Source organism: Nipponia nippon, unplaced genomic scaffold, assembly GCF_047370975.1.
Source record: "Nipponia nippon isolate SJK-2023a ecotype South Korea unplaced genomic scaffold, ASM4737097v1 scaffold_2, whole genome shotgun sequence".
NCBI lineage: Eukaryota > Metazoa > Chordata > Aves > Pelecaniformes > Threskiornithidae > Nipponia > Nipponia nippon.
Genome location: NW_028262336.1, coordinates 106719153 through 106735876, shown reverse-complemented (window position 1 = coordinate 106735876; position 16724 = coordinate 106719153). Strand labels below are relative to the sequence as shown.

Sequence of the window (16724 nt, the reverse complement as noted above, 5' to 3'; positions counted from 1 at the left end):
CAGATGGTGAGCTGGTTCAGGCAGCTAGATCAGCAGAAAGCAAACTGCACAAAAAGTCCTGAAGTGGCTCACTGCAAGGTCAGGTGAGCACCCAGTACTACCAATGAGAAGAGGATAGAGAGAAGAATACTGTAGGCAGCTAGCTATTTGATTACAGCTGTGTCAGCTTCCTTCTGGTGTCTGTTGTAATTTTCATATGAAAATGTTTATAGCTTTGTCTTAAAATTAAGATATTGATTGCAGAAAGTGAAATCTGTGAATATTTTAAGCATAGTACATGTTAACAATATCTAAACCTGTAGCTTAAAATAAAGGAAATATATTTTTGGTTTCAGCCCAAAGCAGCCAATGTTCTTGGAGCAGTTAATAAGCCTCTTTCGTCAGCAGGCAAGCAGTCTCAATCCAAATCTTCACGAATGGAAACTGTAAGCAATGCCAGCAGCAGTTCAAATCCAAGCTCTCCAGGAAGGATCAAAGGGAGGTTGGTAGACAACAAAGGGGCTTTGATATTTCTAGTATTTGTAACAGAAACTTTGAATATTTCTATAATGTTTTCTAAGTGAGAAACAGAATTCTATTATCTTATTTTGAAGTTATAGTACCACATTGGCATAACTGAAACCATTAATTTGGCTTTCTAACCCCAGAAATATGCTTCTAAAAAAAATAAAAACCAGAATCAAATCACATCCAGAGTTGGCTGTAGGACGGAAGGAGAGCCCGATATGTTTATTTTTTTATATATATGTGTATATAAATATATATATTTGTATAAGCACACCCCCACTTATATATGTATGTATATGTGTGTATATGTGTGTGTGTGTATACATACATCTGCAGTTCCTAGGAACCTTGTGGCCTGCTGTAATGTTAACAATGTGTCACAGACAGTGAGGACTGGTAGGCCATTGTCGTGATCTCGCATGACTTCCTTCTCTATAAATCCCTTCTGAACTTTGCTGGACTTTGCAGATAAACATTTTTGGATTTTAGATTCCTTCTGTGATGGAGAGGGGAATGTACTGTAATGGTAGAGAAGTAGTCTTCTAGTTATCTGTCTTTTAAAAATTACAGGTTATTTTGTGTCAATTTTTAGGTTATTCATCAGTTACTGTATCTTATGTTCATTTTTCTAACTGAAATTCACATTATCATAAATTTTTTTCACAGACATTTTGAAATTGCATAGCCCCTACTATTCCTATTTTCTCACATTCAAGACTGTGAGGAAATGTTGTGTTTGGAAATAAGACTTCTCATTTGCTACTTCTGTGACTATTTAATACATAATATTAATTTTAAATGTAATGCAGTGTTTTACAAGAAATACTTCTCAACTCCATGGAAAGTCCACAGAAAGGCTTATTTCTTACAAGTCATGTAGGTTCACATGCTGAAATACATTATTGGCTAAAGACAGGTTGGAATCCAGACTCTTGTCTGTAGAGATATATAGATATATAGCTATATCTGTAGGATATATCTATATATATATATAGGATATATCCAGTGAAATGAATCTGAGACCAATACTGTTCTACATCCAGTTCATTTAAAAAATTCTGCACTCACAGCCTAACATGTTCTGTCATCTTCATGATCTCCCCAGTTCACCGAAGTTAAACTGATTAGTGTTTTGAGTGCAGATACCAAAGAAGAAAAGTCCTCTAGAAGTGATGGTAATGATTCACTATGCATGGTATTTTCAATTCAGTCGGACTGAATATATACAGGCAAGCTTGCATCTGTTAAGACAATGTATAAAAACTGAGCTTCTAATTATGTCACAGTTATTACAGGTTTTAAACTTGTAGGAGTGAGAACGTCTTTCTCAGTCTATGCAGTGCCAAGGCCAGGGAGTTAAGAGTTTGTGTATTTGAATACCACTTTTCATTTCAGTGCATAGCATATTTCTTTTCATTAAAAAATGTGCACTGTTATTTAAAAATGTTGCTTCTACCTACCCCAGGGCAGATGAAATGAAATTACTTTTGTGTATTGGCTTATGCATATTACCTCTTGTCTGTGAGTCTCAGTGTTTTAGATATGCAGGAGGTATTATTGTCCACATTTACATATGTAGAAACTGAAATAAAAATTAAATTGCTGCCCTAAATAACAACAGAAAGCTGAGGGATGAACTGGCCTCTGAAATCTAAATCTGATGTTTTATTGCCGAAAGCTCACCGTAGGAAAGTGTGCGTGCTTTGGCCAGCGTGTCCGTGTGGATCTTTGATTGGTATATGAAAGTGTATGCAAATGTATACAAACGCACAGATCTCTTGTAACTCAGGTTCAGTAAGTACGTGAAAAAGGAAAATCCAGCTTGGCCTATGATTGACACCTTTGTCCTGAGACTTAGATGTTCTGGCTTGTGATACATGGTGGCTATTGTAGCCAGAGCGAAAGCTTCTTTCTGCCAAATTGTTCATGGTTTAGCAATAGATTTCTTCTGAAGATTGTTGTTCTTAATATAGGTTGGTTTTTTTGTTTGTTTTTTTTTTTTTTTAAACAATTGCCCACTGTATTATAATAATGAGGAGAATAAATGTTTATTCATTCTAGACTTGACAGTACTGAAATGGACCACAGTGAAAATGAAGAATTCACACTGGCTTCGCCCTTACCAGGGAAGAAAACTGACAAAAGGGACGACTCTGATCTTGTAAGGGTGAGCTGTTCGGTTGCATTGCAGATGTTTCATTTTAAGTCACCAGGACTTTAAAATAAACATTAATATGATCATACTTCATATCATTCAAGAAAATATGCTGAAACGTGAAACTGAGTTGATGTTGTAAACTGGAAATGGAAGATGGAAAATCTGTTTAGAGTTTGATATGAAAATGCAATGAAAAAAGGTTCAGTTTGTCTGTTTTTCATGTGTACATTATATGCATACATACCTTTGCATCATACTGACAGCTCCTGTAAGCTTTCAAGATTGCCAGTTATGATTTGCAGGATATTGGTAATATTGACAGGTGTAGATTCTGCTAGAGCTAGGTTGATGAGAATTAGTCCACAATTTGTCTCGTTCTCAGGATTTTTTGATGATTGTTGATGAAGCATTTGGGACATTGTTCAAGTTGATATCTTCCTTGGACTTCTGTTACTGTCCTGGTTTTGTCTGGGATAGAGTTAATTTTCTTTTTGGTTGACAGCCGCCTGAACATGAGCCAACAGTGTGCTCAGGTGGCCAAGAAGGCCAATGGCAACCTGGCTTGTATCAGGAATAGTGTTGCCAGCAGGACCAGGGAGGTGATAGTGCCCCTGTACTCGGCACTGGTGAGGCTGCACCTCGAGTACTGTGTTCAGTTTTGGGCCCCTCACTACAAGAAGGACATCGAGGTGCTGGAGCGTGTCCAGAGGAGGGCAACGAAGCTGGTGAACGGTCTGGAGCACAAGTCTTGGGAGGAGCGGCTGAGGGAACTGGGGTTGTTTAGTCTGGAGAAAAGGAGGCTGAGGGGAGACCTTATTGCTCTCTACAACTCCCTGAAAGGAGGTTGTAGCGAGGTGGGGGTCAGTCTCTTCTCCCAAGTAACAAGTGATAGGACGAGAGGAAATGGCCTCAAGCTGCGCCGGGGAAGTTTAGGTTGGATATTAGGAAAAACTTCTTCACCAAAAGGGTAGTCAGGCATTGGAACAGGCTGCCCAGGGAAGTGGTTGAGTCTCCATCCCTGGAGGTATTTAAAAGACGGGTAGATGTGGTGCTTGAGGACATGGTTTAGTGGTGGACTTGGCAGTGCTAGGTTAACGGTTGGACTCGATGATCTTAAGGGTCTTTTCTAACCTTAATTATTCTATGATTCTTCCTAGTAGCTGGTATAGTGCTGTGTTTTGGATTTAGTATGAGAATAATGTTGGTAACACACTGATGTTTTAGTTGTTGCTAAGTGGTGCTTACACTGGTCAAGGACTTTTCAGCTTCCCATGCTCTGCCAGGTGCACCAGAAGCTGGGAGGGGGCACAGCCAGGACAGCTGACCCAGACTGGCCAAAGGGCTATTCCATACCATATGACGTCATGCTCAGTATATAAACTGGGGGGAGTTTGTTGGGGGTCAGCGATTGCTGCTCAGGGACAGGCTGGGCATCCGTCAGCAGGTGGTGAGCAATTGCATTGTGCATCTCTTGTTTTGTATATTGTATTATTATTGTTGGCATGGTTTGTCGTTTCCCCCCCCCCCCCCCCTCTGCTGTCCTATTAAACTGTCTTTATCTCTACCCATGGGTTTTAGCCCCCCCCCCCCCCCAAAGGGAAGGAAGGTGAGCGAGCAGCTATGTGGTACTTAGTTGCTGACTGCGGTTAAACCATGACAGTCCTCCAACATATAGTAGAGATTTTTTTTTAATGTGTTCTTTATGTTTACTTGAAATATAGCTTTGGAAGAATTAATTTGATTAGTTTAAGTATGATCAACCGTACTGGAGTTTTGGGGGAGAGGTTTAACCTGTCTGAAATTTCAGATTGCCTTCTGAGGCTGTATATTCTGTATCATATATGGTTTCTTGCTCATAGTTAGCAAAGTGATAATACCTCATTACAGTGTTGATGCATTATAATTTTTGCCTTTTTTTGTACTGTCCCATCACTGGTGCTAAGGCATGTTTTCCTTTTCCAGCCAGCTGTGTTTTCCTTTCAACAGCTGTAAGGAATAGCAACTGTTTGTTCTCCTGGTTATTTAGAATACCAACAGGGCATCATGATTTGACACTGGATTTCAAGGAAGAGTTGTCTGAGTAGCCATATGGATTCTGTTTTCTTGCATGCAACTTGTACTGCAGTGAATGCAGGAAAAAGCTTGGTTCTGAATGCCAGGTATCACAAGTAGAAGTAGCATGATATTAAAGCTGTCCGTGCATAATACAGTCTTCAACAGGCTTTTAGGGCAGAGCGAGCTAGCTAACTGATACTTATAGACCAATAGAATCCCATAAGATGTAAAATAGTCTTAATGATTAACAAGCAAATTGCCTGTGCTGTTAGATAAACAAACTGTTCTGTGAGAACATTGAACCCCAAGAGGCAGCAGAATGGTGTCATTGCTATGCTCTTTCACAGTGTCATGATCATTCAGGAGAAATTACATGTGTCTGCCTCAGGGAGAGATTTTAGTGAATGACCACTAACCAGGCCTGTCAGTGTTTAAGAGGCATTTAGACAATGCCCTTAATAATATGCTTTAACTTTTGGTCAGCCCTGAAGCGGTCAGACAGTTGGACTAGATGATCGTTGTAGGTCCCTTCCAACTGAAAATATTGTACTCCTATTCCTGTTCTATTCTAACCAAGGCCTTTGAGAGTGGCAGGCCTTTGAAAGTGGTAGCCTTGTCCTTACTAATTTTACTGATGGATTTATGTATTTCTGTAGATCAGTAATGCTAAAGGTTCGTCAGGAGGATATCAAAACTGGTTTGCACTCTCACTCAGATGTAGTGCTTTAATATGTTAATAAAATTATAAACAGGCTAAATATTGTCTCAAGCAGTCTTTACACCTGTGTCAGAATACAGAAAAATAAACTACCAAAGAAAATTATAATTGTATTGTAATTCTAAGAGCAGTTCAAATAATAAGAATTTCACATACCACTAGTAAATTTCCGTTGTTTGTGCCTTAATAACAGCTGGCAGTCTGTAAATTTTGTAGTATTTGGGATATGCATGAAAAAGTAGCAATACAAACAAGATCAGATCTGTCACAACTGGATTTTCTAGAATGCATTAAGCATGTCCTACATCTGATGTCACTGCTGCTTTATTTTTTTGACTGTCTGACATTTCTCTATTCTCCCATTATGTCAGTCTGTTGCATTTTTTTTTTCCTAGGTTGCTTGGGACATAAGCTACTGACTAGTAAAAATGTCCTGAATTTTTGCTTGTCTTGAAGTGCAAATAACTATCTTATGCTGTGATATCTTGTGGGAAAAGCAAACTGGCTTATAACAAAACCAGAAAAATCAGGAATCTCTTGTCAAAGAAATAACACTTCTGATGCTTCCTGTATTGCTATGTCACTTCAGCTGTAAACCGTGAAAAGTCTGAGAGTCCAAACGGCTGCTGGCATGCAGTTCGTGTTTAGAAGCATTAGGTTGAATTGGTAACAGACAAAGCTAAGTGATAAAGCAAATACAATTTAGTATTTCAAGTACTTTTGAAGGCATTTGTATTTCACTTTGACCATGTAAGCAAGCTGCTTAAGGTCATTGATTCAGAACTCATTTTTGGAGCTGAGGAGTAGACTATAGCAAGCATTAACTGAGAAGCAGAATTTTAATCTGGGACCAGAAAGTCCATGTTTTAAAGATGTTACTATTCAGGATATTTGTCTAGATTACATCACAGAGTAACATGTTGGTTCTAAGGTTGTGGGACACCTTTAATGTGAAGGGGAAACTTTACTTTGAAACTTAGCTACAACTACTTAACTGGTAAAAGCAGCTGCAATGACAGATGTGCACAATCACTGCAAAAGCAAATAGAACAGGGAGTAACGAGGATGTTACTAGGATCTAGATCAACAGATTTTGTCAGTGAAGTCATGAACTGGCAGGAGATGTCATTATTTTCCAAACATTTTTCTTATTTTCTTCTAGTGTAATTCTTTGTCCTTTGATTTCTCTTACATTTTTTTTTTTTCCTCGTATCCTTTCTAGCTTTTCTTCCTGCTTTTCTTGACCGGGGTTTATGGCTAAAGTGGAGACATATATTTGTAAGCTGACTTCTATCTTATGTCACAAGGGAGATGTGAAGGAAAAAACACCATTCAATCTGGTTTTAAGTGGCATAACTGTCATTGTGTAGATTAAATCGCAATGTGGCAAATACTAATAAATGAGTGTTTGCGTTGAAATACAGTAATGTTAGTTTGAAACAAACATTGGTATGAAACTGTGAAACACTGTAAATACTTGAACTTCTGGTCCCCATGAAATGGTAGGTGGGTAATATTTTTTTTTTTAAATATTAAATAAAATAAAGATATTAAACTGAACTGGCCCCAGTACTGAGTCCTGGGGAACACCACTTGTGACTGGCCGCCAACTGGATTGAACTCCATTCACCACCACTCTTTGTGCCTGGCCATCCAGCCAGTTTTTTACCCATGAAGAGTACGCCTGTCCAAGCCATGAGCAGCCAGTTTCTCCAGGAGAATGCTGTGGGAAACGGTGTCAAAGGCCTTACTAAAGTCCAGGTAGACAACATCCACAGCCTTTCCCTCATCCGCTAAGCGGGTCACCTTCTTATAGGAGATCAGGTTAGTCAAGCAGGACCTGCCTTTCGTAAACCTATGCTGGCTGGGCCTGATCCCCGGTTGTCCCGCACGTGCCGCGTGATGACACTCAGGATGATCTGCTCCATGACCTTCCCCAACACCGAGGTCAGGCTGACAGCCTGTAGTTCCCTGCATCCTCCTTCTGGCCCTTCTTGTACAAGGGTGTCGCATTTGCTAACTTCCAGTCCACTGGGACCTCCCCAGTTAGTCAGGACTGCTGATAGATGATGGAAAGTGGCTTGGTGAGCAGCTCCACCAGCTCTCTCAGTACCCTTGGGTGGATCCTATCCGGTCCCATAGACTTGTGTGTGTCTAAGTGGTGTAGCAGGTCGCTGACCATTTCCCCTTGGATTATGGGGGCTTCATTCTGCTCTGCACCCCTGTGTTCCAGCTCAGGGGACTTCGTACCCTGAGAACAACTGGTCTAACTATTAAAGATTGAGGCAAAGAAGGCATTAAGTACCTCAGTCTTTTCCTCATCCTTTGTCACTATGTTTCCCTCTGCATCCAATAAAGGATGAAGGTTCTCCTTAGCCCTCCTTTTGTTGCTAATGTATTTGTAGAAACATTTTTTATGCTACAGCAGTAGCCAGATTAAGATCTAGTTGGGTTTTGGCCCTTATAATTTTCTCCATGCATGACCTCACGACATCCCTGTAGTCCTCCTGAGTTACCTGCTCCTTCTTCCAAAGGTCATAAACTCTCCTTTCCCCCCCCCGAGTTCCAGAATAGTTTCTGTTCTGAAAACTTATGATGCAGAAAAGGTTCTGCCTTTCTTGATATGCTAGAGGGATCGGCTGCTATCCAGAGGGATCTTGACAGGCTTGAGGAGTGGGCCCATGTGAACCTTACAAAGTTTAACAAGGCCAAGTGCAAGGTCCTGCACCTGGGTCAGGGCAATCCCCAGTATCAATGCAGGCGGGGAGATGAAGGGATTGAGAGCAGCCCTGCAGAGAAGGACTTAGGGACACTGGTGGATGAAAAACTGGACATGAGCCAGCAACATGCGCTCGCAGCCCAGAAGGCCAATCGCATCCTGGGCTGTATGAAAAGAAGTATGGCCCGTGGGTCAAAGGAGGTGATTCTGCCCCTCTGCTCTGCTCCGGTGAGACCCCACCTGGAGTACTGCATCCAGCTCTGCGGTCCCCATTACAGGACAGACATGGAGCTGTTAGAGCAGGTCCATAGGAGGGCCACAGAAAGTGGTCAGAGGGATGGAACACCTCTCCTACGAGGAAAGGCTGAGAGAGTTATTCAGCCTGGAGAGGAGAAGGCTGCAAGGAGACCTTATTGCAGCCTTTCAATATATAAAGGGGGCTTATAAGAAAGATGGGGACAGGCTTTTTACCAGGGCCTGTAGTGACAGGACAAGGGGCAATGGTTTTAAACTGAAAGAGGGTAGGTTTAGATTGGACATGAGGAAGAAATTTTTTACAGTGAGGGTGGCAGGACACTGGAACAGGTTGCCCAGCGAAGCTGTGGATGCCCCATCATTGGAAGTGTTCAAGGTCAGGTTGGATGGGGCTTTGAGCAACCTGATCTAGTGGAAGATGTCCCTGCCTATGGCAGGGGGTTGGACTAGATGACCTTTAAAGGTCCCTCCAACCCAAACCATTCTATTATTCTTCTAAGAGTTGGCTGTGGGTTTTTGCTGCACAGAAGAAATGTTGAGTCTTAGTGCGGCTCTCACAGCAGTGCTTTGGCAGCTACCACTAATTCTTGTCCTTCCATTTTTCAATTATAAAGACACATTGCCCACAGTCTTCTGTTGTAGTGCCTTGCTGCTGCCAGCATGGGAGCCAGGCATAAGCACCCTGCAGCTCACAACAGAGTTGAAGCCAGAAGTTGGCAATTCCCATCCTCTGTATCTTTATATTTTCCTATTGATAAAAATGCAGTTATGGATGTTCTAGCCAATTGTGTTTGCCACAGCTGAGGACACAAATGAGGAAGACCTTACACTCTCCAGTGTTTTAACTGCTCACCTTTGAAATAATCTTTCTCTATTGTCTGGCACTTTATATGTATGTATGTATTTTACTTTTGCGAAGGTTTTTGTAATGGATATGGTAGACGATCTTAGTAGACAACTTGTGTAACTGGAAGACTCTTTGTTTTGTTGGGGGGCAGTTTCCGTAGCTTTTGCATACGTGACAGTTTAATATGGCAGTTTAATTTTTTTAATTAAAATATGTAATTTTACCTTTTCAGTCAGAGATGGAGAAGCCTAGAGGAAGAAAGAAGGCAGCTATCACAGATTCAGAAGAGAAACTAAGCATAGATGACCTGAATAAACTGGGTCAAGAGCAGAAACTTAGAGGTAGTCAACGGGGAAGGAAGAGACCTGCAGTTGTTTCAGAATCTGATGAAACACAATGGCAAGAGGAAAAAAGGCTAAAAGAAGATGTAATAGAAAGTGAGGATGAACAGAACAGTCCACCAAAGAAAGGGAGAAGAGGACGCCCTCCCAAAGCAAATAATGGGGGAACACCAAAGGAAGAACCAGTAGCAAAGTCATCAAAACGGAGCAAAAAAAAACAAACACCAGCAGCTGCAGCAGAAGAGGAGGAGGAGGAGGAAGAAAGGCAAACTGAAAACATTGAACAAAAACCAAAAGGCAGGCAAAATAGGACACCGAAAAGAACACCGCAAAGGTAAGTCAGTCTTCTTGTAAGCTGCATCTTTTTTATCCTTGGACCTTAGTTATAATTTGATACTTTGCAATTTGGGTCTTCCTCAAAACAGAGCAGAACCATCTGAAACTAGTACAGTTGAATCAGCACAGTCTACGCCACAGAAAAGACGAGGAAGGCCATCAAAAACACCACCATCACAGCAAAAAAACGTGTAAGTGGTGAATATTTTCTAAATTTGTGTTTAGTGAAAATTAAAAATATGCCTCTGTGCACCCAAACAATCATTTACTGAAAATATTTCAGAATACTTTAATTGACAGTTAAGAAAATAAATTGTCATTGTTATTTCTAAAATGTTTTCCCTAGCCACTTCTCCTAGAGCATCTCAAACCAGAGCAAGAGGCTACGAGTAAGTTTTTAATGTGCTCAGGTAGCATATATGTAGCTTTGCTCTTCTAGGAGAAAAGTCAATAAAGCACATGAGGGCCTTGAAGATAGGGCTCTATTAGGATTATTATTAGGATTTCAAGGAGTGAAAAGTGCTCCTATTTGTTTTGGATGGGGAGGAAGAATCAAATTGTTACTGTGGTGAAACAGTATTGTGGAAAATAAGTTTATTCTGACTCTCCTTAAACTAATGTTCACTTACTTTCTAATTTGTGGCCTTCTTATTATCCACTTGAATCATTTCCAAATGAATAAAATGTGCTACAATCTATGAAGGATGGTAGCTTTTGAAAATTCTGAGGCGTATTAAGCTCCAAAATAAGGGTAAACTCTGTGGCTAACTTCATTTTCTTGTGCCTGCTGTAGGAAACCACAGGTATCTCTACCTTTTCTGTACATGCAATATATGTAAAGCAGGAGTGTACAAGTCAACAGGACTTACTGGCTTACTGTTTGGGTTTGGGTTTGTGTTGTGGGTTTTTTTTTGGTTTTTTGCTTTTTCCATACCAGAGATCTTTGCCTGAACAAGTTCGTACCCTCAATTCAAATTTTAGTTTCACACCAGGTCGCATATTCTGGCATTGCGCACACACAATATCCCGACCTTTCCAATGTTCTGTTTCCCGATCTCAGGTCAGGCCTCTCCCGCTCCTTTACTCTGTAACCAGAAACACAGGTCCCAACACTGTCTTGGTTACTACAGAAGTCACTGCTACACGTGCAGTGGAACAAGAGTTGGAAGCTGCTATTGCCATGCAGAGAAGACATGCCAACAAGTTCTTGTTGGGTGATGCACGATGTGGCATTTGTCGGAGATGCCTTTTAATAAATACTTAAGTAGCTTCTGATTCACTTCTCAGTGAAATCACTGAATTCAGCATGTTTCTTTACCCCATTTTAAACAGAAAGTAAACTGTATCAGTACACATGATCAGTAACAGGCACAGCTCTCGTTTATGTGTATGTACATTGTTCCTGGCATGAGGAGCCCAAGTAAGTTGCTTCAGGGTTCAGAGTTGTTGGGTCTATTCCAGATTTCATCCAAAAAAATCATATGCATTTTTTATTTTTTGTGATCAGACCACCCAAATTTTGACTGTCCTTTTTTCAAATCTGCAAGAAAAAGGTGAGACCACAGTAATTCCTGTCTTCAAAGTGAATTGTAGTCAGACCTTTCTCCCTTTTCTACATACTTACCTACAGCAGTTTTAACGGAAGGGAGTTGATAGACTGGGCAGCACTGTGTACCACAAGATAGAAAATATTTAATCCAAATGCTGAAAGTTTTCTGGGCTCCTTGGGAATGGATTTGCATAAGAATTTGGGATTTTACCTATGAGGTGATTGTATAACCTGTTTCTGATAGCTAATTGGGTTACCAATTAGCACATGTGAACTGGCTTATTTTTGCAGTATGTGAAAAGATAAACCTAGCTTGTGAATAATTCTGTTTCCTTTTCAATTCTGTTGCTTCTATCAGTCATGGAAGGCTTGAGTTGGGCTAATGTGTATTCTTTCTCAAAGGATGTCGTGTTGGTTGGTTGGTGCTGAAACCCCCGCTATACTATAATTACTATATGCAATTCAGAGATTTTCTTTTTGTACATATTTTAGTGTGGTTCTCAGGACTGAAAATTCCCACCACATGTGTGGTTTGATGCTGTCAGAGGACAGTTGTTTTGGATCTGTATGCCCCCCTCTGGTGATTGAAGCGTTTTTGTTGTCTGCCTGGAACAGAGTTTCTGGTTTAATTTAAACCAAAAAGTTACCTAGTTTGGGTACACCAGGACAGATTTGTGAATCAAACCAAAGTGCAGTAAGTGGGATGAATCAGTGATTTGATTCTGAACTGTGCTAATGACCCAAACCAAAATGGTAATGTGGGTGCAGTTGTGTAGTTTTGGATATATACCTAGTTGGCTTTTTTTTCTTTTTAAAGCAAATGGGTGCTTTTTGCTTGTGATGCAGCTCTGATGACTAACAAAGACAATTTAAGATATTGCTGACATATTGTTCGTGATTATTCTGATTAAGGTATTGTTATCCTGATTATCCCTAGCTCTTTAGCATAAGCTTGCATGGAAGATTTGCATTTAGGTTCATTATAGTGTTAAATTTCATAAAATAGCAATATGGGTTCTTCTAGGTCTGTAAAAATATAGATGCAGTTATTAAAATTTTGTTGTGTATAAACTCCTATGGAAGTAGAGTACATGTATTCATGGAATTGAATAGCAGGAAAAAAAAACTCACCCAAGTATTCAGTTTCTGGCTGTTTGGCTTTTCCTGTTCACTGGTTACTGTTGTGTCAACCTTCTTTGGCCTGTATTCTGGCACTGAGGAGAAAAATCTGTCTTCTCTATAGATGCAAAACTTTGTACTCCTAGCCCTGTGTTCTGGAAGAATTTGGATTTCAAATGCTGTTGTCCAGCCTCCTAGTTTCACTTCTTCTGTTTCGTGTATGGATGAACTAGATAGGTATATAAGGTGGAAGTATTATATAACATGAAATTTTAAGGCTGCTGTTCTTGTAAAGTAGAATGTTTGCTCTCATATGGTTTATAAATGTGCAGACCCACACATAGACTGTGAAACTGATCTTTATTTTTCTTCTGATTGTAGCCGTGCAGGACGTTCCAAACAAGCAGCAAGTAAAGAGAATGAATCTAGTGAAGAGATGGACGTATTTCAGAGTAGTTCACCTGTCAGTGATGACATTCCCCAGGAAGAAGTAATGGAAGAAGAGGAAGTTTCCACAATCAATGTAAGAGAAATGCCTGAGATTTTCTTTGTGATCTTTGTGGTATCCTTTCCATATTGGTGTTGAGAGAATGACTTCTCCTGTTCTTAGAACTTAACCTTCCTTCTGGAAGGAAGTGGTTGTCAGCTGCCACTGTTGTGTAGTGGCATTGCACTGTAGTTTCCCAGAGAAGGTGCATTTCTTAGAAAATGTCAGGTTTTGTCAAGCATCTTAAATTTTCTGTTCTGTATAGCTTTTGTTATCTGTCTGCCTGAGTTGTGTAGTACCTCATGGGAATTATTTTCCAGGTAACTCATGCCCATTCTTCTCAACTAGATTATAATAGTGAATAATGTTTATACAAAACAGGAACACAAAATGAATAGTACTGGAAAATAAGTATGGAATCTTGGAGCAGAATCCTAACCCGATTTCTTCCTCTTACCAGCATATGCAAATATGTTAAAATAAGTTTATTTCATACAAATATGTTAGTAGTGTTAGTAGGAATACTAAAAGGGTAACTGGGAATGCTTTCACACTTCTGGACACATTTGATGACTGGAGCATCTGAGTGTATGAAAACTCTGAAAAAAGAAACTAGATTATTTTTGAATACTTGAAGGACACAGGCTCAGTAACATCAAGCAAAGTTATGTCCTGGTTATCGACTGAGACTTGTACCTGTGATAAAATGAGTATGAATGACACTGTATACAGTTACTCAAACATTATTGTGAGAGTAAGCATTTTTTCCGCTATAAAACATATTGCTTCTTGAATTTTTCGAAACTTCCCTGTAAAAACATTTAAAATACTTTTTCTCCAAACAGGTCCGTCGCAGAACTTCCAAAAGGGAAAGGCGATGAGTGAGCATGTAGTTAGCAGCCTTCCAGGTGAAAGCTTTGAAGAATGCTTTTAATATAAAGCTTGAGACTGAATGAAGCTGTTAGTGCACAAATGGGGTTGCTGAAAAAAAGAGAAAACCTATTTTACTTTTACTGCCCTTGCATTTGCAGTCCCTAGGTCACAAGCTTTAGCCACACACATGTTGATATCATTAACTGTGGATTTTTGTGAAGTGTAATGTGCGCTGGCTTTGTAGACATATGAACTAAAGAAGAAAACTGTAAATAGTTCTTTTTTTAATGTTTCTGACTTCTAAAGTGCTTGTATAGCTTTTATCTGCGGCTTTAAACTGACAGTACCCCACTGTTTATTGGATCTATTGATTTAAAAAAGAACAGTTTGAAAATTGATCTCAAGCAATATCTGTCAGTGTTCGTATTTGTACTCTCGTTGACATTTAACTGTGAAAAAAAAAAAATCAGTTTAACAAATAGTGCCACTTTCTTTTGCCACTATTTGTTGAGAAGAAGAAGAAAAGAAAAACGGTCTTTGTTTCCTTCATGAATCTAACCTAGTGTTTACCTTTTAGGCACCTACCTGTCATCAGAGGTGCTAAATTACTTTCTTTCACAGTTGAACAATGTTCGATAGAATAATACAAGAGATGCAAATTGTGAAAGAAGTTGTTTGACTTGTTTTACACCTCAGTATTGATGCCAGACTTTTCTGGACTTCTAGTGGCATTGAAAATTCAAAAAGGATTTAAAATATTTTAATTTTAAAAGTGTGTTATTAAATAATGTACTGAATACCCGACCCATTTTATCTTCCCCTATCAGTTTTTATTAATCTACTGTATCAATAAAATTCTGTAACTGAGTTTTTAATAGTCTAGTATGTTAATGTGTATAGATATTTCCTTCTGAACATGAAGTTCACAAAGAGCAAATTATTACTACATTATAATATGAAATCTGATATATAAACATTAGTGAAAATACAGTTCTTATTACAATGTAAAGTTAATCACAAAGAAAAATTTTATTGATGCAGTGTGTCTTTATAAAGCTGTTCTTGAGAGCCAAGTGTTTTGTATTTTATAGTGAAGTTGCATGTTTATGAAAAATGTGCTGAAAATGGGATGTAATGTTTTTTTGGAAACTCGTATCTAGCAGTAGTATATGGTAGGTTGCCTCATGAGAGAACCTTTTATTGAGAGTTTATTGTACCTTTTTGTTTTGTTTTTGGTTTTTTGAGCCAAATTTTTTTGGTATGAAGAGCTAAGTTTTTGTTGAATAACCAGCTGTTGATTATTGCAGTCAAAGTATTCAAGATACGAATGAAGCTCCGTTTTTATTTTGTGCTACCGTAGAGAGGTTGGTTTTTTGTTTGGTTTTTTGTTTGTTTTTTTTTTCTTTTTTAGGTATAACCTGCAAAAAAATAGAAAGAAAATACTTAAAGCAGTATCCTGTATGCAGTTTTACAGTTTACAAACTGTGTCTTTGAACCAAAACGTATAGGTTACTACACTATGCTTAGCCAAGCACATATTATTTCAGGTGCTGTTCTCCCTCTTGTTCCCTATGGTTGACAACATGTGAAAAAATCAGTTTCTAACTTAGGAAAATTTTATCTCATGGAATAATGGAGCATTTTCATATAATCCATCAATAAATAAGTTACAGTTGCAAGGTGACCGGTAAAAATTAGAGGAAAGGATAATACTAAAACATGGATTTACTGATTTCCAAACTATAAGATCACTAGTAAAGAAACCTTTAGCATTTTGTCAGTATGCATTTTTTTTGTTACCAATGGAAAAAGGTATTATAAACAATTAGATTATTCTGCCTCAGCTTAACTTCCCCCTCGCCCCGCTCCAGTATTCAGCTTTTCAACATTTATACCTATACATATGGGGTAAATGCTGCCTAAAAAGGCAATTATGGTTGATTTGCATTGACTTTGAAATAGTTGGCACAATAGAACTGGCTTACTTATGCTTCAGCAGTGCAAATGCAAGTTGTTGTTTTTTTTTTTATGGTATAAAATGATTGAAAGCTAGCTTTATATTTTCCTCTTTGACAGAATTGCACTGAAAACATTTATGGAAGATGTACCTTTAAATCCATTTTATACAAAAATATGAAAAACTGATGCTGACACTGCTGCAGACTCTTGAGGCTTTATGTGCATAAACATGGTTAGGTTAAACTTCATCGAATATTGATGCACATTATGATCAGTAATGTTTAATGTAAATTTAAACTATAGTTTTGCAATTTTAATGTTGATTTCTTGGGTTATAATGTGTAATTCATTATTTCTTGAGAAATAGGCACAGCAAATATTTCATTCTTATATTCAAACCTCTTCTAAGTTCATTCTCATCTCAGAAAGAAAATGAATATTTTATGTACTAACATTTTGAGATCTGCGTACAGTAGCTACAGTAGAGTATAATTATGTATAAAAGATAAATTGCTAACATTCAGTTAGCATGCTCTTCTGCAATGATGTTAAGTTTATAAAAATGTACTGTATTACATTAAAAGATCAAATTGAACTCACTGTAACAAGTTCCAGTATGAAATTTTTATGAGATTACCGAAGTATCTTGCTGTACTTTGCAGCAAATTAAGCTTATTTGTGTTACGTTGTCTTTTCTTGCTGCAGTGCAACAGGAAACTTTCAGTGATCTGTAGTTCATATGTAAAATGCAAACCGTGATTATAATCTTGATACTAGTGTTTAAGAATAATTCACTCTGAT

General features: G+C 38.7%; 1 protein-coding gene across 3 annotated transcripts in view; it reads left to right on the top strand.

Annotated features, from left to right (window-relative positions):
- PDS5B (PDS5 cohesin associated factor B) overlaps window positions 1-16523 on the top strand; it is a 117586-nt gene extending 101063 nt beyond the window's left edge. Inside the window, exons 30-35 of one of the 3 annotated variants that reach the window (XM_087758218.1) lie at window positions 336-481; window positions 2569-2674; window positions 9492-9934; window positions 10026-10127; window positions 12986-13127; window positions 13937-16523. In XM_087758218.1, coding sequence (XP_087614344.1) covers window positions 336-481; window positions 2569-2674; window positions 9492-9934; window positions 10026-10127; window positions 12986-13127; window positions 13937-13972 — 975 coding nt within the window. In that variant the 3' untranslated portion in view covers window positions 13973-16523. The remainder of the gene's footprint in view (window positions 1-335; window positions 482-2568; window positions 2675-9491; window positions 9935-10025; window positions 10128-12985; window positions 13128-13936) is intronic. The other 2 variants (XM_087758219.1, XM_087758220.1) reach the window with 2 other exon arrangements.
- Window positions 16524-16724: the final 201 nt, after the last annotated feature.